General features: G+C 41.2%; 1 protein-coding gene across 2 annotated transcripts; it reads right to left on the reverse strand.

The window, feature by feature from the left end:
• Nucleotides 1-3,301: 3,301 nt before the first annotated feature.
• Nucleotides 3,302-7,089, reverse strand: GNGT1 (G protein subunit gamma transducin 1). Of its 2 annotated transcripts, XM_069729392.1 has the most exons (3): nucleotides 6,996-7,089; nucleotides 6,813-6,911; nucleotides 3,302-3,750 (listed from the first exon to the last, which is right to left on the reverse strand). In XM_069729392.1, the coding sequence occupies exons 2-3, from the start codon at nucleotides 6,906-6,908 to the stop codon at nucleotides 3,625-3,627; spliced, it is 222 nt and encodes a 73-aa protein (XP_069585493.1). In that variant the 5' UTR covers nucleotides 6,909-6,911; nucleotides 6,996-7,089; the 3' UTR covers nucleotides 3,302-3,624. The 2 variants fall into 2 exon arrangements, with proteins under 2 accessions (XP_069585493.1, XP_069585491.1); XM_069729390.1 differs by lacking the exon at nucleotides 6,996-7,089 and having other exon boundaries at nucleotides 6,813-6,989.
• Nucleotides 7,090-22,881: the final 15,792 nt, after the last annotated feature.

Here is a 22,881-nt window from a genome sequence, read left to right on the forward strand (position 1 = left end):
AATACTGCCCCTATGTACAAGAATATAGCTACTATAATACTGTCCCTATGTACAAGGATATAACTACTATAATACTGCTCCTATGTACAAGAATATAACTACTATAATACTGCTCCTATGTGCAAGAATATAACTACTATAATACTGCTCCTATGTACAAGAATATAACTACTATAATACTCCCCCTATGTACAAGAATATAACTACTATAATACTGCTCCTATGTACAAGAATATAACTACTATAATACTGCTCCTATGTACAAGAATATAACTACTATAATACTGCTCCTATGTACAAGAATATAACTTCTATAATACTGCTCCTATGTACAAGAATATAACTACTATAATACTGCTCCTATGTACAAGAATATAACTACTATAATACTGCTCCTATGTACAAGAATATAACTATTATAATACTGCCCCCTATATACAAGAAAATAACTACTATAATACTGTCCCCTATGTACAAGAATGTAACTACTATAATACTGCTCCTATGTACAAGAATATAACTACTATAATACTGCTCCTATGTACAAGAATATAACTACTATAATACTGCTCCTATGTACAAGAATATACCTACTATAATGCTGCCCCCTATATACAAGAAAATAACTACTATAATACTGTCCCCTATGTACAAGAATGTAACTACTATAATACTGCTCCTATGTACAAGAATATAACTACTATAATACTGCTCCTATGTACAAGAATATAACTACTATAATACTGCTCCTATGTACAAGAATATAACTACTATAATACTGCTCCTATGTACAAGAATATAACTATTATAATACTGCCCCCTATATACAAGAAAATAACTACTATAATACTGCTCCTATGTACAAGAATATAACTACTATAATACTGCTCCTATGTACAAGAATATAACTACTATAATACTGCTCCTATGTACAAGAATATAACTACTATAATACTGCTCCTATGTACAAGAATATAACTATTATAATACTGCCCATATGTACAAGAATATAACTAATATAATACTTCTCCTATGTACAAGAATATAACTACTATAATACTGCTCCTATGTACAAGAATATAACTACTATAATACTGCTCATATGTATAAGAATATAACTACTATAATACTGCCCCCTATGTACAGGAATATAACTACTATAATACTGTCCCTATATACAAGAAAATAACTACTATAATACTGTCCCCTATGTACAAGAATATAGCTACTATAATACTGCTCCTATGTACAAGAATATAACTACTATAATACTGCCCCTACGTACAAGAATATAACTACTATAATACTGCTCCTATGTACAAGAATATAACTACTATAATACTGCCCCCTATGTACAGGAATATAACTACTATAATACTGCCCCTATATACAAGAAAATAACTACTATAATACTGCCCCTATGTACAGGAATATAACTACTATAATACTGCCCCTACGTACAAGAATATAACTACTATAATACTGCTCCTATGTACAAGAATATAACTACTATAATACTGCCCCTATGTACAAGAATATAACTACTATAATACTGCCCCTATGTACAAGAATATAACTACTATAATACTGCCCCTCTACAGAAAAATACAACTGCTACACATTTAAATAGGAGATAAAATTAGATTTTTTTAATGATACTTTTCTTTCAGTAATGGAATGACCGGCAGCTCTCCAGTGGGAGGTCATCACCAAACCATTCCACATGTCAGCTTCCTGGAGCCTTGGGAGAATGACCTACAGGACCAGGATATCAGAGTTATATACACACAGGATCAAGCTATTAACGCCTGGGAACAATGAATCCTGAATGTACAATAGGACGGCACTATTGATTCTGGAGAGCAGAAGATCCTGAGAGATGTCCTGAACTTTCTCACATGGGTCTATGAGGAGGTTCACGAGTCTCAGCAAGTTTTATCTTTATCACTTTTAAGAAAACACAATTATATTATGGGGAAAACTGACGTATATGGACAATCAACATGGCTGCAGATGCTGTGATGTGAAGGACAGCTGTACAGGAAATTGTATGTTGCATTTTAATTGCTTGTATGAAGAATAAAATCAACAATGGATCAAACTGGTAAAAGGGGTGTTCCAGCCTAAACAAATGATCACATATCTCCTGGGACCTTCATCAACAACCAGAACAGTGGACTTTTGTTCCCTGTTCCTGCTTAGTTCTTCCCCATCAGCAGTTGAATGATGCTTAAGTTGAAAATGGGCCTTTTAAAGAGAATTTTTCACCAAATTTTTCACATTGAACTTCATACTATTATGTAACAGTGACTGCTTTGTGGAATAATTATTATTTTTTTTAATTTTGCGTCTCCATTGCGCCATTACAGAGACATTATCAAAGTATTTGGCACCTAATGAGGTACCATCCAAGTGGGTGATATCAGACAGTTCTCACTTGGGGCGTGCACTTCTTCTCCCTTCATGATGTTGACCAATCATATGCAGGCAGCAACACTCAAAGGAAAGAAAAACAAACCACCACCATAGCTCCGAGCAGATTTTTCAGTGTGCAAGATGCAAGGATACAGCTCTGATCTCCTGGTCTCACCTCCTGCATGATTAGAAAATGCCAGGAATAGAGAACCGGTGACAAAAACCTTTCAAATAAGTTCCATGTAGAGGAAATGGCAGAACAGCTGAGTTTAGCTGTGTTACGTTACAAACCCCTCTATCAGCTTTCCTTTTCTCATAGCACTGTTACCTTTGCTGCACTGCCCCTTCCCCCACAGTGCCTGTCCAGAGATGAGTCACAAATTACTGTTGTGCTAAGGGCAACTTGTAATCGCTTAGCCGTGAGATCAGGCCTGTCATAGTGGACCACAAGCCAAACAGGGAAAGGATTGCTAATGGCAGAAGCCATGTTTCCCTCTACTGCCCATCCGCTGTTTTTAGGATAGGAACAGGTTGACAAGTGTTCCCTTTCCTCGTCACCTAGTCCCTGGGTCCACCCTCTGTCCGCTGCTATTGGACCTTCGTATAGTTTTTCCATTTGTCTCCCTGTCAAGTTGGATGAGCAATAATACATAGTACATTCCAAGCCTACAAGTTCTCCTCCCCCTTGGTCCCTCTTCCTCTTCTCTGGCACCTGCTGTCAAGGCTTGACAGCGCTATGAGAAGAGGAGAGATGAGGGAAGGGTTTGTAATGTGACGCAGCTAAACTCAGCTGCATTGTCCATCTACACGGATTCATGGAGCTGGAAATCAGAACTGTATCAGAGCTCCGTTGAAGGATCATCTCACACTCGTATACACCAGCAAGAACCGTACAAGAGTATCAAGTTTTTATTCTAGAATAAAAGGAATTACCGTAAATGGATCAACAAACACACATTTTATGAAGACAATCTAGTGCGGCTCATACAGGGACATGTTACACTTAGAGCCAAGTTTTTTTGGGGGGTTTCAGAACATTCTTTGTGAGCCGCAAGCCCAAGGTCGGTGCTAGTTTTCGCAGAGTGCAGTAGGAAATTAAATAATAATGTCCATCATCCATATTCCACATAGTGATGTACATGTGCCAGGAGAGCCAAAAAAGATATCTACACCATCGCTTGACTGAAGAAACCAGTCCTAAGGTGGGATTTAGGCAATGACACATCCACCTTTCTCCTTGAATGGGTTCTTGTCTTCTGGAATTCCCTTTACAAGAGGGTCTTCTCCAGAATTACCTTCAATATACGTCTTAATTTCTTCACACATTTTGGAAACCTTAATGGAGAAACACATGATCAATGTCAGGTTGGTGGAGGAAAGCCTTCCTAAATGCGTATTCATCCTAAATTAGTTTTCATAAACCGTAAAAAAAGAAGAAATCTTTATCCAAACGTCAATCGCCTGTTCTATGTCACACAGAGGTCCAGGAAGCCAAGGAATAGGAGGGTTGTTTATAAGGGTTCTCAAACCAGTGATCTAATGGTCAACTGTGACCACTGGTACTATTTGCCCCCCACCAAACAAAATATTTTTTTAATTCAAGTAGATCACCATCTCAACCTAAAAAAGTCGCACCAAAATACTGGTGTACTCAAAAATCCACCAGGAGGGGACAGGAGTGGAGTTGCGCCACGTTTTGCAACTTTTAAAAAAAAGAGAAGTTGATGAATCAGTCGAAAATATTTGGAATCACTAAACTCAGCCACAGAGCGGAAAAGAAAAAAAAAAAATAAGCGAGTAAATAGAAAATAGACTTAAAAAAAGTAGCAAATACAATAATGAACTGGATGCAAATAAAAAATGTGCAAAACCAGACAAAAAACAGGCACAAAGGCAATGATGAACCCGGTCCGAAATGTTCTGGTCGGTGGCTGGGTCGTGCCTGAGAATGGATACATGTGACACATGTTACATAGCCATAGCTGCAGATGGAAGCTTAATAATGCTGCGTGCCCGCGATCAGAGATAGCAGCGCTTTGGATGCAGAACATTTCCCCTGGGTCCAAACGTTCTACATTACAAGCACCGTGGATGGGATTTATAGAAATCTGATAACTACCGCGCTTCTATTTGACGCTGTGTGCACTCCCCTGCGGTGCGGGTTTATGAGCCACCGTATGTGAATTATCTGCAGGGGAGACACTAACCGCAGCCATTTATTACATGCCAGAAATCCGCACTCTTCACTTAGAACGCAGCATTATGGAGGCAGCAAAAAATACTCTGTGTCCAAAGGGCTGCTATTCCTGATGGTGGGAACAGAGCCGGAGAAGAACAAGAGAACGAGCCGCGGTGTGACCGGGTTACTCTATAACATATGTCACCAACAGGATAAGGATTGTGTATAGTAATAGGATTGCAGGTATGATCGTCACAATCCGCACCATGAACGATTGTATCCAGAATGACCAGCGAATAAGGAATTAATTGGCAAGATATATTATTACCCACCACAATATACATCCCTGGATCTTATATTCAACTACATCAAATCCTTGTGATTTTCATCATTTTTTAATTTTTTTCTAAATATCTATCATATATCTGTCTATTATCTATCTATCTATTATCTATCATCTATATATCTATTATCTATCTATCATCTATCTATCTATTATCTATCTATTATCTATCTATTATCTATCTATCATCTATTATCTATCTATCATCTATCTATTATCTATCTATCATCTATCATCTATTATCTATCTATCATCTATCTATCTATCTATTATCTATCTATCATCTATTATCTATCTATCATCTATCTATCTATCTCATCTATTATCTATCTATCATCTATTATCTATCTATCATCTATTATCTATCTATCAGCTATCTATTATCTATCTATCTATTATCTATCTATCATCTATTATCTATCTATCATCTATCTATCTATCTCATCTATTATCTATCTATCTATCTATTATCTATCTATCATCTATTATCTATCTATCATCTATTATCTATCTATCTATCTATCAGCTATCTATCTATTTCCTATCTATCATCTATCTATTATCTATCTATTATCTATCTATTATCTATCTATCATCTATTATCTATCTATCTATCTATCTATCTATCTATCTATCTATCTATCATCTATTATCTATCTATCTATCTATCTATCTATCATCTATCTATATTATCTGTTATCTATTATCTATCTATTATCTATCTATTATCGTTCTATCATCTATCTATTATCTATCTATTATCGTTCTATCATCTATCTATTATCTATTATCTTTCTATCATCTATCTATCTATCTATCATCTATTATCTATCTATCTATCTATCTATCTATCTATCTATTATCTATCTATCATCTATTATCTATCTATCATCTATTATCTATCTATCTATCTATCTATCAGCTATCTATCTATTTCCTATCTATCATCTATCTATTATCTATCTATTATCTATCTATTATCTATCTATCTATCTATCTATCTTTCTATCTATCTATCTATCATCTATTATCTATCTATCTATCTATCTATCTATCTATCATCTATCTATATTATCTGTTATCTATTATCTATCTATTATCTATCTATTATCGTTCTATCATCTATCTATTATCTATTATCGTTCTATCATCTATCTATTATCTATTATCTTTCTATCATCTATCTATCTATCTATCTATCTATCAAGATTCAAAGAAGCTTTATTGGCAGGACCAAATACACATCAGTTTTGCCAAAGCAAATATCTATCATCTATTATCTATCTATCTATCTATCTATCTATCTATCTATTATCTATCTATCATCTATCTATTTATTATTTATTATCTATCTATTATCTTTCTATCATCTATCTATTATCTATCTATTATCTATCTATCTATCTATCTATCATCTATCTATCATATATTCCTATATCTCCATATTTTTATACCACTTTTGTCGCAGCCTCTCTTCTATCCCAGGAATAGTCAGCCATGAAGCCTTTTCCTAGGTGTTGCCCCCAGTTGTCTCCCCTCCTATCTTCCCTGGCTCACACGTCACTTGCTGGAACCACAGAATCCTCCATTTATCTGTCATTACAGGAAAAACAAGTGTAGATCCCAGACTGGTCACCTTGTAGATGAAGCAGAGCTGAGTCTGACTATTGCAGTTTTGTTATCGCCATATCTTATCTGCCTTTTACTATTCAACAGAAAGAAACCTTTTTTATATTTTTATAACTCAGAAAGTTTCAGTCAACAAAAAATAATAAAAAAAGACAAAATGAAATGACAAATTCAGCTCTGCTACATCTGGTTACAAAGTTTGCACAGTTTCTGTCCGCTCTTTCTCAGCAGGAACTTTCCACTTACCAGTTGTCTCTCCAGTTTCACTTCTTTCTTGAGTTGTTCAACTTCCATTTTTACTTTATCTTTTTCTGTTAGATCTTCTATGTTGATGACCGGCATTTTCTGATGGGGGAAAAAAGGTACAATATAGGCCGATGAAGACTTTCTGGAAGTGGTCATAGCATGTAGAGCTCCTACATGACTTACTTGTGCCTCAGTGCTCTGGTGGCTGAATCCCTGAAGTGGCCGCTTCCTCTGCTCAGCCTCCTCTGTCCACCTTCCTCAAAGCCTCCAAAACAATAGCAGAGAGCTGTAATCTGCATAATCCCGGCTAATCTCAGCTAATGGAGGGCTGGGGTCCTCCAGATCCCCCCATAACATGACTGCAGCCACTGAAAGCAAATCCCCCCTGCTACAACAATACCAACTATCTATCCATGTATCTGGGGGAGTAAAGGGAGTAAAGTCCACGTTTTCACTTATTTTCATTGGAGCGCTGCAGCCATTCTGTTTTTCTCTATTGTTTTCTCTCTACCTATCTACAAAAAAACAACGAAAAATAATAAGAATAAACCATCTACCTATTATCTATCTATCTACCTATCTATCTATCTATCTATCTATCTATCTATCTATCTATCTATCTATCTATCTACCTATCTATCTATTATCTATCTATTATCTATCTATCTTTCTATCTATCTATTATCTATCTCTCTATCTATTATTTATCTACCGATCTATTATCTATTATCTATCTACAGATCTATTATCTATCTATTATCTATCTATCTATCTATCTATTATCTATCTATTATCTATCTATTATCTATCTATCTATCTATCATTTATCTACCGATCTATTATCTATTATCTATCTACAGATCTATTATCTATCTATTATCTATCTATCTATCTATCTATTATCTATCTATCTATTATCTATCTATCTATCTATCTATCAATAATCTATCTACTGTATATACTCGAGTATAAGCCGACCCCCTAATTTTGCCACAAAACTGGGAAAACTTATTGACTCGAGTATAAGCCTAGGGTGGGAAATGCAGCAGCTACCAGTGAATTTCAAAAGTAAAAATAGATACCAATAAAAGTAAAATTAATTGAGACATCAGTAGGTTAAGTGTTTTTGAATATCCATATTGAATCAGGAGCCCCATATAATGCTCCATAAAGTTCATGATTGGGCCCCATAAGATGCTCCATATACAAATATGCCCCATATAATGCTCCATACCGTTCATTATGGTCCCATAGACGCTCCATATAACAATGTGCCACATATAATGCTGCTGCTGCAATAAAAAAAAAATCACATACCTCTCGCCGCTGCTCCTCAGCGTCCCGTCTCTCTGCACTGACTGTTCAGGCAGAGGGCGGCGCACACACTAAGGCCGGCGTCACACTAGGCGTACGAAAATACGGTCCGTTTTTTACGGCCATAATACGCAGAAATGTTCCCAAAATAGTGATCCGTATGTCATATGTAGGCAGGGTGTGTCAGCGTATTTTGCGCATTGCATCCTCCGTATGTAATCCTAATGGCATCCGTACTGCGAGATTTTCTCGCCGCCTTGCAAAACGGACATGCAATTGATCCATGGGCTCAAATATTCGTTAAAACATATATACAGTATATATATATATATATATATATATATATATTTTAGTATTTCATACACCGCTAGCTAGCAGAAAAGCCGGTAATTCAATTGCCGGCTTTTGCTTTCTCCTTCCCAAACCCGACATGATATGAGACCTGGTTTACATACAGTAAACCATCTCATATCCCTTTTTTTTTGCATATTCCACACTACTGTTAGTAGTGTGTATGTGCAAAATTTGGGCGCTCTAGCTGGTAAAATAAAGGGTTAAATCGCGGAAAAAACTGCCGTGGGCTCCCGCACAATTTTCTCCGCCAGAGTAGTAAAGCCAGTGACTGAGGGCAGATATTAATAGCCTGGAGAGGGTCCATGGTTATTGCCCCCCCCCCTGGCTAAAAACATCTGCCCCCAGCCACCCCAGAAAAGGCACACCTGGAAGATGCGCCTATTCTGGCACTTGGCCACTCTCTTCTGACTCCCGTGTAGCGGTGGGATATGGGGTAATGAAGGGTTAATGCCACCTTGCAGGTATCGTAAGAAAATATTGCAACTTTTGTCTATTTCGCACCAGTCCTGGCCAACTGTGCCAATATGAGCAGAACATGGGTGGCCTGTGGCAATGCCCACTTATCAAACTCATGAACTACACGCACGTTACTATAGTAGTTATAGTTACCCCAGAAATGTTCTCCAGTCCAGACCGGTGTTCATTTCTGCCGGCACTTGTAAGATTCCTAATTCATTAGGTAGTGTGCTTCTTTTAATGAACTAGGTGCATCTTACTCCAGCAGCCCTGGTCAATAAGAATGGCCTGCACAACACAAGGCTTAGCGAATCAGGACAATTGGGTTTATATTCATATTGATGATTAACAAAAATTCTTAATAACTAATATATATATATATAGTGCTCAAAAAAATAAAGGGAACACTTAAATAACAGAATATAACTCCAAGTAAGTCAAACTTCTGTTAAATCAAACTGTCCACTTAGGAAGCAACACTGATTAACAATCAATTCCACATGCTGTTGTGCAAATGGAATAGACAACAGATGGAAATTATTGGCAATTATCAAGACACCCTCAATAAAGGAGTGGTTCTGCAGGTGAGGGCCACAGACCACATCTCAGTACCAATGCTTTCTGGCTGCTGTTTTGGTCACTTTTGAATGTTGGTTGTGCTTTCACACTCGTGGTAGCATGAGACGGACTCTACAACCCACACAAGTGGCTCAGGTAGTGCAGCTCATCCAGGATGGCACATCAATGCGAGCTGTGGCAAGAAGGTTTGCTGTGTCTGTCAGCGTAGTGTCCAGAGGCTGGAGGTGCTACCAGGAGATAGGACAGTACACCAGGAGATGTGGAGGGGGCCGTAGGAGGGCAACAACCCAGCAGCAGGACCGCTACCTCAGCCTTTGTGCAAAGAAGAACAGGAGGAGCACTGCCAGAGCCCTGCAAAATGACCTCCAGAAGGCCACAAATGTGCATGTGTCTGCACAAACGGTTAGAAACCGACTCTATGAGGATGGTCTGAGTGCCCGACATCCACAGATGGGGGTTGTGCTTACAGCCCAACACCGTGCAGGACGATTGGCATTTACCACAGAACACCAGGATGCAAAAATGCATTTTTGGGTTTTACCGTAATATTATTATTTGTACCATCTGACAATTATGATGATTTGTCCTCAATGTTCACCATCTCCTCACAGTAGGGTAATGATTGGGCTCTTCAGCCGCGGTGGAGCTAATAGTCTTACAGAGCAGGATGAGACTTGTAGCTCGATGATATAGAAGTATCAGTTGCTTAAGTCCTTTCTAAGGAACGTTAAATTAGGTCACATGGGCATCAACAACTAATCCATCTAATAAGCAGACGCCTTAATCCAGATTAGTACAAAAACAAATATAGCAAGATGCATGTAAATCTGCTGTAGGGCCACCGTTACTGGACATTATTATTATTTATGTTATAGCACCGCTAACACCAGTCCACTCTACAGACGAAAACGAGGAGAACGCTCTAATTACCGTACAACGACTTTTTAACCCCTGAAAATCTTCTCAAAAGTCGTGGGTCGTCTTATACTCCGGGTACGGCATGTGCGGAGCTCTGAAGTTGCCGCATATGGTGCAGGGAGCAGTTCTGGGTGGTTCCCAGGGTCTGGAGGAGAGAAGACTCTCCTTCAGGCCCTGGGATACATATTCGTGTAAAAAAAAGAATAAAAAAAAAAAATGGATATACTTACCTTCCGACGGCCCCCAGAGTTCTCCCGACTCTCCACGATGCACGCGGCGGCTTCCTTTCGCAGGGATGCATTGCGCGCCGCGATGAACCTTTGTGACGTGTTATTATTGAGAAGTGGAAGGAACCGCAGCAACTCAGCAACAAAGAGGAGACTCCGTCACATTACAGAGCGGGGGACCGAGTGCTGAGGAGCAGAGGGCAGAAAAGTTGCCAACTCTCTGCTGACCCCATAACTGCAGAGTCCAGACCTCCTCTTGTATTGCGAAAACATCAACACAAACACTGCGCTCCCGCCGGGAGCTTCATGGCCGAGCAGCTGCATGCAGCCGTACATCACCAAGCACAATGCTGAGCGTCGGATGCAGTGGTGTAAAGCCGCCATCACTGGATTCTGGAGGAGACGTGTTCTGTACAGTGACGGATCGCACTTCTCTATCTGATGGAGGAGTCTGGGTTTAGTGATTCCAGGAGGACGTTACCCCCTGACTGTATTGTGCCCCTGTACAGATGGTGGAGGGGGATAATGCCATGGGGATGTTATCAGGGGGCGGCCTCGGACCCTTAGTTCCAGTGAAGGGAAATCTTCATCTTCAGCACAAGACATTGAGGACAATTGTAGCTTCAGCTGTGTGGGAACAGTTTGGGTAAGACCCTTATCTGTCCCCCATGTCGGTGCCCAGTGCACAAGCTCCATACAGAGATGGAGGGGAGAACATGAGCGGCCGCACATCCCGGACCTCAGCCTTAAAACAAATCAATAATGGAGATTGTGATCTTGGCCTCTTCTCAACAGCATCAGACCTCACAAACGATCTTCTGGATGAAGAGGCAACAATTCCCACAGACACCTCCAGAATCTTTTAGCAATCCTTGGCAAAATATGTTCAGTTTATTCCATGGAGACCGGGGTGTTATACTGCATATAACACAAGGGGAGAATGATTTTCTAAATGTATGTATACATATAACATAGACTGCTTCGGGCCCCTGGAGAATGTTTCAGCCCTCTTAGACCTAAATTCTTCTTGTTGTGAAATGCTACTGAATGACACTATAGGAGACCTCATTTTTATCTTTAAGACTGTATTTGGAAGCCATTGCAGGGGCCTTTCATTCTCAGGACAAGTATTCCCGAGGTCAGACCACCACTAATCATAAAGTCAAGGCATATGTTAGTGACAGACGGTCACTCGATAACACAAGAATATCCCTTCATTAGGGGAACTTTCTCCTCTATATTCATCCATGGGCAGAAGCAATTGTGACCCTACAACTCCTCAGAAGGAAACATTCCAACAGCCCGATAGGATGAAGAGGGAGCAAGTAGTATCAGTATGTGGGTCCCCTGGAGACCCTCGACCAGTGGGATCCTCTCTCTGCAGCGTCCAGATGGTTGTGGTCCCAGAGATACAGATGCTTAAATGAAATAATTGATTGTAGGATTATCGGAAGTTACCAGATGGTTGAAGAGAAGAAATGTGGGTCATGGCCGTGTCACTGTCCACAGCTCGGAGTGTGAGGAGGCCGCGGTGTCACCTCGATAGATATGGAGAACTTCAGCCCTGACTCACAGGCATCAGGAATGAGAAAGACTTTCTCTAGAGAACAAAGTCTCCATACTCCTTGGTTATACACTTGTTGTTACTCTCTGGAAGTGTCTTCACACTTCTGATAGTTCATGTAATACAATGTACCAGGGTTAGAAAGTCGCAGACAACAAAAAGTAAGTAAAGAGGACGGAGGGTCCTGGATAAAGACTTGTGATCTGCTGGAATGGAGTCTTTGGGGGAAACGTCGCTGTTACAGGGATCACTGTGTGACGTGGATCCTCGAAGCCGAGGTCAAAGTCTTATTTTTTCATATTATCTCACCCCTCTTGGAATTAATATTGTTCCCATTTTTTAGTACATTATGTGGTCAAATGAATTGTGTCGTACAAACTATAACTTGTCCTGCAAACAGAACAAGGCCTCCCTTGACGATGTTGGAAGAAAAATAAAAATGTTTGTGGTCCTTGGAAGAAGAGGAGGAAGAAATGAAAGAGCAAAAATAAAAATTGTCAGCATGCGGACCGGATGAATGAGATACTGCGGCTTTGCAATTTCATCATGTTGATGATTGTTATCTGTCTGGTACCTAACAGGATTACAATTATTGCCGAAAGTGTTGGCACCCTTGAAATTGTTCCAGAAAATGAAGTATTTCTCCCAGAAAGTTATTACAGTTACACATGATTTGTTATACACATGTTTATTTCCTTTGTGTGTATTAGAGCAACACAAAGAAAAACAGGGGAAAAAATGTGAAATTGGACATAATTTCACACAAAACCCTGAAAAAGAGCCGGACAAAATTGTTGGCACCCCCAACTTAATATTTGGTTGCCCACCCTTTGGAATACATAGCTGCAATCAATCGCAACCTATAACCACCAACAAGCTTCTTACACCTCTCAGCTGGAATTATGTAGCACTCTTCTTTTGTAAAGTGCTCCAGGTCTCATATTTTGCCTTCTCCCAACAGCAATGTTAAAATCTCTCCACAGGTGTTCAATGAGATTTAGATCTGTACTCATTGCTGACACTTCAGAACTCTCCAGCGCTTTGTTTCCATCTGTTTCTGGGGGCTTCTTGAACTATGTTTGGGGTCATTGTGCTGCTGGAAGTCCCATGACCTAGGACGCAAGCCCAGCTTTCTGACATTGGGCACTACATTGCAACCCAAAATCCTTTGGTAATCTTAATATTTCATGATGCCTTGCACACAGTCAAGGCACCCAGTGCCAGAGGCAGCGAAATAACCACAAAATATCTCTGAACCTCCACCATATTTCACTGTAGGTACTGTAACGGGGGCCAGGGTGGTAGCCGTACCGAGGGATTGCTGCTGCTTCCTCATCACACCCTGACGCTCCGCTACAGAAATATCATGTCCATTTTGCGGTGTGCTGTGTGTGTCAAGTAGTTCACCCACCTGTGAGTCAAAATCCTTCACAGCATACAGGGCTCCAATCCGTCGCAGACACACACAAATGTTATCAAAGTCCCCATTCATTTTCAATAAAACTTTACTCAATTCGTGCATCTTCATAACAGACTTAATCCCACAATCTTCAAAAGACATAAGAACTTCTCCTCCTGCACTTTCCCTGGTCTTTCCCTTCAGCTTATCTTCTAGCACCGTGGCTTCCAGACCCGCAGTCCCCTGGGAATTCCAGCTTTCTGATACTAGGTGTTCCCCGTCCACTTTCCCCATCCTGGGTGAAAAATCAGGTTGCCTCTACAATTCCTGTTCAGACCGTAAGTCCGGGACATCACGGGAGGTAACCCACAGACAAGCCACCGACCCTTCCAGACTGCCTCGCTTTTCACGTGCTTTAAGATCTAACATCTTCAGACCTGCTTCCCTCAGTCCTTCTGTCTCTTTCAACTATAACTTACCACACAACTACTACCACTGCTTCTAGAACAATTCCTCTCACTCTGCTCTAGCTCCTCCCATTACCTGAAAATTACCTCAGAGAGGCGCTCTCCCTGCCGCTACACTGTCTGCGCCCCCGTTCCTCAGCTGTCACTACTCTGACTGAAACCAGTTCTCAACACAATCTAATCTCCTACTCTACAGCGCCCCCTTAACACTAACCCGCAACTACACTGCTGACCTACCACTGCCACTGACTGTCCCTATTCCTGTCCCTAACACACAGATATCAGAACAGTGTCAGCCATTATCATATTAAACTGTGTCAACTATCATAAACTACACCGGGCACACAGCAAACACAAATCATACCCAGTTTCATTAGGTAGGCGTGCACAGGAATGCAGGGCTCAAACCAACCGCCTGCACACCCCCTTACAGTACGATGTTCTCTTCTTTGTAGGCCTCATTCCGTTTTCAGTAAACAGTAAAATGATGTGCTTTACCAAAAAGCCTTATCTTGGTCTCATCTGTCCACAAGACGCTTTTCAAGAAGGATTTTGGCTTAAGGCCCCGTCACACTTAGCGACGCTAAAGTGATCCCGACAACGATACGACCTGTCAGGGATTGTTGCTGCGTCGCTATGTGGTCGCTGGTGAGATGTCAAACAGTGAGATCTTCCCAACGACGCAGCAGCGATGCGGCGACCTGTAGCGACCTGTACAACGATGTCGTTGGTCGTTGTGACCCTGTCACATGGCAGCTATTATGACGATTCAGACCTCGATGAGGGACGTCCTGTGTGACATAGTCACACAGGCGTGCATTTGCGTTGCCTTTTCCGCGCCCATTCAGTTCCGATTGGTGGTCGCTACTGCGTTCTGATTGGTGGCGGCCTTGCCTTATGAGGCAACACAATAGCCCTTCCGTCCTTTGTTCCTGACCGCATGGTGGGTTGCAGATCGTTGTAGAGTTCTCCAGCCTGCGACTCCTCTTCGATTTATCTATTCTTCAACGGTTCTTCTGACACCTAGGATGGAAGCGCTACTATGTCGCCTTCTGTTGAAGGCATGACCGCCAATCAGAACGCAGTAGCGATCACCAATCAGAGCGGAGGGGTGCGGAAAAGGCAATGCAAATGCACGCCTATGTGTCGGTGTCTGAGTCGTCAACGAGGTCGTTGGTAAGGTGTCAAACACAGCGATGTGTGCTACCCAGTGGGACCTGGACGATCAAAAAAAGGTCCAGGCCATTCCGACACGACCAGCGATCTCACAGCAGGGGCCTGGTCGCTGCTACGTGTCAAACATAGCGAGATCGCTACTGAGGTCGCTGTTGCGTCACAAAACTTGTGACTCAGCAGCGATCTCGCTAGCGACCTCGCTTAGTGTGAAGGTACCTTTACTCACGTACATTTTGGCAAACTGCAGCCTAGCTTTGCAGTGATACTGATGCACCCTGAGCATGCAGGATAGTTTGAACTTTTTTGGAACTTGATTATCAACCATCCAGAATATCCTACGTTGCAAGACTTCTTCAATTTTTCTCTGCCAGGGAGATTAGCTACAGTGCCATGGGTTGTAAACTTCTTGATTATATTGCGCACTCTGGACAAAGGAACATCAAGATTTCTGGAGATGGACTTGTAACCTTGAGATTATTGATATTTTTCAACAATTTTGTTTCTCAAGTCCTCAGACAGTTCTCTTCTCCTCTTTGTGTTCTCCATGCTTAATGTGGCACGCACAGACACACAATGCAAAGATTGGGTCAACTTCTCCCCTTTTTATCTGTTTTCAGGTGTGATTTTTCATATTGCCCACACCTGTTACTTGCCGCAGGTGAGTTTGGACGAGTATCACATGCTTCAAACAAAGTTTTTTACCCACAATTTTGGAAAGGTGCCAACAATTTTGTCTGGCCCATTATCGGGGTTTTGTGTGAAATGATGCTCAATTTGCTTTTTTTCTCTGTTTTTTTTTTGTGTTTCTCCAATACACACAAAAGAAATAAACATGTGCATAACAAAACAGGTGTAATTGAAATATTTTTAAGGGAGAAATACTTAATTTTCTACAGCGGTTTCGAGGGTGTCAACACTTTCGGCCATGACTGTATGTGAACACTGAACTGCTGAATTATTTGTACACTGTATTGTTGTTTTATTTTCAAGCTGTGTGACTGTTATCTGTTAATTTGTTGCTATAACTATAGTTTTCTAAACATAGGACATTGTGATTGATGAATTGTAGTTGGTGTCTACCGTATTTTATAGTAGTATTATTTGGGCATTGTATGACATTGTTATCAAAGTTGGTATTATTTTTCTACTATTTAATAATAATAATAATAATAATAATAATTGAATAGTAGACAAATAATACCAACTTTGATTTCCAAATTTTGATTACAATTATTATTTATTATTATTATTGTTGTTGCTATTATTATTTTTATATTTATTGTTTTTATTACTATCAATATTATTACTATTATTTATTATTATTGTTTTTATTATTAATATCGTATTTATTTTTGCTATTGTTTTTCTTAGTTGTATTATTATTCATACTATTAATATTTATCATTGTTGCCATTAGTTTTTATTTTTATTGTTATTATTTATTGCTATGTTATTATTGTTATTATTATTGTTATACCACTCCAATTATTTGTTTTCTGTACCTAAGAAAATGTGACAAAAACTCAGATGTTTTTTAGTTTTCTCCTACACTATTATTCTGTTGCAGGAGATCCCATCACTTTGGCTTCTAGGGATCTACAGTCTGAAACGATTCACTATTACGATAATCCACTGCTTTACGAGAAAATAAAGAGAGGGAATCTCCCAAAATTCGGTTCTACCTGAATTTCTCAATTTAAGGGGTAAATTTGATTTCCATGGAATACATTCGATGTGCATTGACTCTACCAATCCACGGCACTCCCCGTACATGTCTCTTCTATCTTTTTCTTCCATCTTCTATCTTCGTTCCAAGCTGAGTCTACCCTTGATGAGTCCCCATGATGCCAAACGTGGCACAATGCACATCGCTGATATGCATCGCTCCACCTGTGGTCGCGTCACTACCTGTGGTCGCCCCATGTGACGGCGTGGCGCCTATTGAATGAATGACCCAATCAGAAGTGGCCAGAGGATGGACAGAAGATAGAAAAGCCAATAGGATGACCAGCAGTGGTTGAACATATCTAGGGAGGGCCAATGAGATATGAGGATACATTTTTTAAGCCCTTTCTATCATCCAGAAAAATTGTAGCTGCCATTTTGTTGGGTTTTGCTCCCAGTGAATCACAAAGAAAAAAATGGAATTTGGGCAAATCGAGATTTTGTGATTATGCGATTTGCATGTGTAATATTTGGTAGAAAATGTTTTGCATTCATTGAATAATATTTTGTTTGTGACAGTTGCTCGCTAATTATACCAACGCCGTGACCTCACCGGACTCCACCACAGCTTTGTCTCAGAGGATGTGGTGTGGGGGCAGGGAACTTTCCTGACTCGTCATGAAATACTTCCTTTTCCCTTTCTTCCACGTATAACTTTACTGTAAAATCCCCCGAGGGTTTACTCACAACTCCACATTCACTGAGATAAGATTCCTGGAGACAATTCAGCTGCAAAATTATCAATATTAAGTAATTCACAAAAACTTTTAACAAGACACAAACTTTTTTTTCCCATTTTGATGTCATACGGTCATGTTGTGCTTTCATCTCTTATAACTTATCATTAGGTGGGAGTGCAGGAAGTTTGTCTACAGAGGAGGTTACGGGTCAATACTCCCAATTCTTCCCAGTCTTTTAAATTATGCTTGTCTCAAAGAATAATCAGTGAGATGGAAACAAAGATTGAACCAGCAAAACCTTTTTGAACATTGTCTCCTCTGATGCTGATTATTCCTAGAATTCTGTCTGCCCCGACCCCGACTTAGGCCACATGCACAATGAGTTTTTCAAGGAGCTTTTGGAACAGAAACTTAGCGGAAATTCTCCAAATCCTCCTCCAAATCTCAAAACTCTTCAAAAAACTTGGAGTTTCTGCTCTGTTTTTGCTACAAAAACTCAGCCCAAAGACTTCATACTTTAAAGTGAATTATTAATGTTTTGGATAAATCAACTTTATTGAAAGAACCATACAGAAATACATTCTTAAGAATATACAAAAATGCAATTTGGTCGTGAACATTTAATTATTGATAACATGCCATTTATTGTAAGAATTATTAATGTTTTAGTTAAAAAAATAACTTTTTTATTTATATAAAGTGTAAAAAATAATTAAAAACGTTTTGATATTTTCCACTTTTAAACACTCGGCAGAGCAGCTGCTGAAATTTGCCACGAAAACCTAGTGTAGTGCTAGCTCGCTTTACGACTGCAGTGAATGTGGGCGGGATCTGCTCCCATGTGTCTGATGTCACGCCTCTGCTCCCCTTCTGGGTGTTTGCAAAAGGATAAGGGAGGTGTCATGTAGTGACAAGGTACTGTAGGCAGCTACCCGATCCTTCAAACTAGCGGCGCCCAAGGCTATTCCTGTCCCCCGGAATTCCTCAGATGGTGGAGATGTCGGGGTCTCGTACCTTGCAATGTTCCTATCTTAACCCTTATCTGATCCCTCCCCTAGTGGTAACTTCTTTCAGTGGTGAGAACAGCTCAGTAGCCTGGGATTAGTAGTACAATGTCAGGCTTCTGACCTGCGCCTACCTCCACAACCGGACCTTCTATCACAGCTTTCCGCAGAACACTGTGTGATCGGTAACAGGCTTAAAGCACAGCTCTAGGCTGCAATAAAATGGTGTGTGGCTCCCCCCAATTTGTCCAGTTCACAGCTGTGGCACCCACAGTGTAGGAGATGCACCCGGACACTGACCACAGTCTCCTATGTACAGGGGCTGCCGTACTTGCGGTGTGTGAGTGTCATGCTCAGCAAATAAAAATGGCATCCGCACCGCGGCTGCAGAAAAAAATAATAATAAAGAAATGTTAAAACACGACATTTAATTTTGTATTAAAAATAATTGATTACATAACAAATTATTATTCTCTCTTCTTATTTGCATCTCAAATATCCTGCTTGCTTTCATGTCAGTTGTTTGCTAAAGGTGACAAGCTGGTGATATTTCCCCTCAGCGAGTTTTGGCCTGGTCACAAATGCAAAAAAATCCCCAATAGGAAACCTACTGGTGTCACAGATGAAAAAGTGATTACCAGGGATCCAGCATGCTGACAATTTCAGTGTCTCCTACCTGTGTCACAGATGCAAAAAGTGAATAATGAAGTGTGCTGAAGACCTAGTGTGCTGAAAATTTCTATTTGGCAGTGCGTGATACCTATGTCACAGATGAAAAAGTGAATGTTGAGGAGATAATATGCTTAAATCTTCTTTTTGGCTGCGAGACATACCCGTATCAAAGATAAAAAAAAAACTGACTGTCATGGAACTAGCATGCTAGCATTTTCTGTTTGGCAGTGAACTCTACCTGTGTCACAGATGAAAACGTGAATACCAAGGACCTAGTATGCTGAAATGTTCTATTTGGCAGTGAGTGATACCTACAGTGCCTTGCGAAAGTATTCGCCCCCCTGGAACTTTTCAACCTTTTCCCACATATCATGCTTCAAACATAAAGATACCAAATGTAAATTTTTGGTGAAGAATCAATAAGTGAAACACAATTGTGAAGTTGAACGAAATTTATTGGTGATTTAAAAACTGAAAAGTGGGGCGTGCAATATTATTCGGCCCCTTTACTTTCAGTGCAGCAAACTCACTCCAGAAGATCATTGTGGATCTCTGAATGATCCAATGTTGTCCTAAATGCCTAATGATTAGGGTTGAGCGACTTTTCTTTTTATAGGATCGGGTCGGATTTCACGAAACCCGACTTTTTCAAAAGTCGGGTCGAGTGAAATCAGCCGATCCTATAGAAAAGTCGGGGTCGGGGTCGGCCGAAACACGAAACCCAATGCAGTGCATTGGGTTTCCAATGGTTCCCAGGGTCTGAAGGAGAGGAAACTCTCCTTCAGGCCCTGGGATCCATATTTAAGTGTAAAATAAAGAATCAAAATAAAAAATATTGCTATACTCACCCTCGGACGCACCCTGGTTCTTACCGGCAGCCTTCCTTCCTAAGAATGAGCGCCTGAAGGACCTTCGATGACGTCGCAGCTTGTGATTGGTCGCGTGAGCGGTCACATGGGCGTCACGTGACCAATCACAAGCCGCAACGTCATCTAAGGTCCTTCAGGCGCTGATTCTTAGGAAGGAAGGCTGCGGGTTAGAACCAGGGCTCGTCCGAGGGTGAGTATATACCTATTAGGAATATACTCACCCTCAGACGCGCCCTCGGACGCTTCCTTCCTAAGAATAAGCGCCTGAAGGACCTTAGATGACGTCGCGGCTTGTGATTGGCCGCGTGACCGCCCATGTGACCGCTCACGCGACCAATCACAAGCCGCGACGTCATTGAAGGCCCTTCAGGCGCTCATTCTTAGGAAGGAAGGCTGCCGGTGAGAACCAGGGCGCGTCCGAGGGTGAGTATAGCAATATTTTTTTATTTTGATTCTTTATTTTACACTTAAATATGAATTCCGATACCGATTCCCGATATCTTAAACATATCGGGAATCGGTATCGGAATTCCGATTCCAGATCAGAAGATCTCCGACCTCATGGCCGACCCCACACAGGGATCGGGTCGGGTTTCATGAAACCCGACTTTGCCAAAAGTCGGCGACTTCTGAATCTGGCTGACCCGTTTCGCTCAACCCTACTAATGATGATAAATATAATCCACCTGTGTGTATTCAAGTCTCCGTATAAATGCACCTGCTCTGTGATAGTCTCAGGGTTCTGTGTGAAGCACAGAGAGCATCATGAAGACCAAGGAACACAACAGGCAGGTCCGTGATACTGTTGTGGAGAAGTTTAAAGCCGGATTTGGATCCAAAATGATTTCCAAAATTTTAAACATTCTAAGGAGCGCTGTGCAAGCGATCATATTGAAATGGAAGGAGTATCATACCATTGCGAATCTACCAAGACCCGGCCGTCCCTCTAAACTTTCATCTCAAACAAGGAGCAGACTGATCAGAGATGCAGCCAAGAGGCCCATGATCACTCTGGATGAACTGCAGAGATCTACAGCTTAGGTGGGACAGTCTGTCCATAGGACAACAATCAGTCGTACACTGCACAAATCTGGCCTTTATGGAAGAGTGGCAAGAAGAAAGCCATTTCTCAAAGATATCCATAAAAAGTGCAATTGAAAGTTTGCAACAAGCCACCTGGGAGACACCAAACGTGGAAGAAGGTGCTCTGGTCAGATGAAACCAAAATCGAACAATGCCAAACGATATGTTTGGCGTAAAGGCAACACAGCTGATCACCCTGAACACACCATCCCCACTGTCAAACATGGTGGTGGCAGCATCATGGTTTGGGCCTGCTTTTCTACAGCAGGGACAGGGAATATGGTTAAAATTGATGGGAACATGGATGGAGCCAAATACAGGATCATTCTTGAAGAAAACTTGTTGGAGTCTGCAAAAGACCTGAGACTGGGACAGAGATTTGTCTTCCAACAAGACAATGATCCCGAACATAAGGCAAAATCTACTATGGAATGGTTCACAAAATATTGCATCACTATTAACTCATAACCTTTATTATTTTATTTAGCTGTCCATTACTGGACAGACTATTACATTTGTGCAAAGGTAATGATGGACGTATTGTATTTACAGTGGGGATATCACTGAGGTCAATGGGTGATGGAATAAGCATGATATCAATTTGGCAAAAAATTTGAATCAGTTTAGACCAAGTAAAATAGAAAAAAGTACTGTTTTTTTTACTGTACCGATTGTGTGCGATATTGCAGCTTTCTATGTTAATGTGAATGGAGCTATGCTGCAATACCATAAAGAACAAGTAGACAAGTGTGGCATCATTTTTGAAAGATACCGTATTTTTCGCTTTGTAAGACGCTCCGGATTATAAGACGCACCCCAAATTTTGAGGAGAAAAATAGGAAAAAACTATTTTTTAATAAATTGGTGGGGCGTCTTATAATCCATGCGTCTTATTACTTACCGGGGGTTGTGGTTGTGGTGGATCAGGGTCCCAGGCTCGTTGCCGGAGGCAGGAGTGGAGCATTGCTGCAGGCTGGGATGAGGGGGTCTGCAGGGGGCTCCTGTGCTGCAGGGGGGCTCCTGTGCTGCAGGCTGGGATGAGGGGTCTGCAGGGGGCTCCTTTGCTGCAGGCTGGGATGAGGGGTCTGCAGGGGGCTCCTTTGCTGCAGGCTGGGATGAGGGGTCTGCAGGGGGCTCCTGTGCTGTAGGGCTGTCTCCGGTGCTGCGGGGGGCTCTGGCGACATTTTGTGAAAGACCAGAGCCCCCCGGCAGTTCTTCCATGCGTTCCAGTATGACTAATTCCGGGAAAATGGCCGCCGGAATCTCGAGAGATGAGATCTCAGCGCTGAAATCTCATCTCCCGAGATTCCGGCGGCCATTTTCCCGGAGTCAGTCATACTGGAACTAACTCCGGGAAAATGGCCGCCGGAATCTCGAGAGATGAGATCTCAGCGCTGAAATCTCATCTCCCGAGATTCCGGCGGCCATTTTCCCGGAATTAGTCATACTGGAACGCATGGAAGAACTGCCGGGGGGCTCTGGTCTTTCACAATATGTCGCCAGAGCCCCCCGCAGCACCGGAGCCTTCAGCATCACCCGGGGCAGCAGCGGACAACCCCGGCAGTGGCGGCGGACGACAGCG

Source organism: Ranitomeya imitator, chromosome 6, assembly GCF_032444005.1.
Source record: "Ranitomeya imitator isolate aRanImi1 chromosome 6, aRanImi1.pri, whole genome shotgun sequence".
Lineage (NCBI taxonomy): Eukaryota > Metazoa > Chordata > Amphibia > Anura > Dendrobatidae > Ranitomeya > Ranitomeya imitator.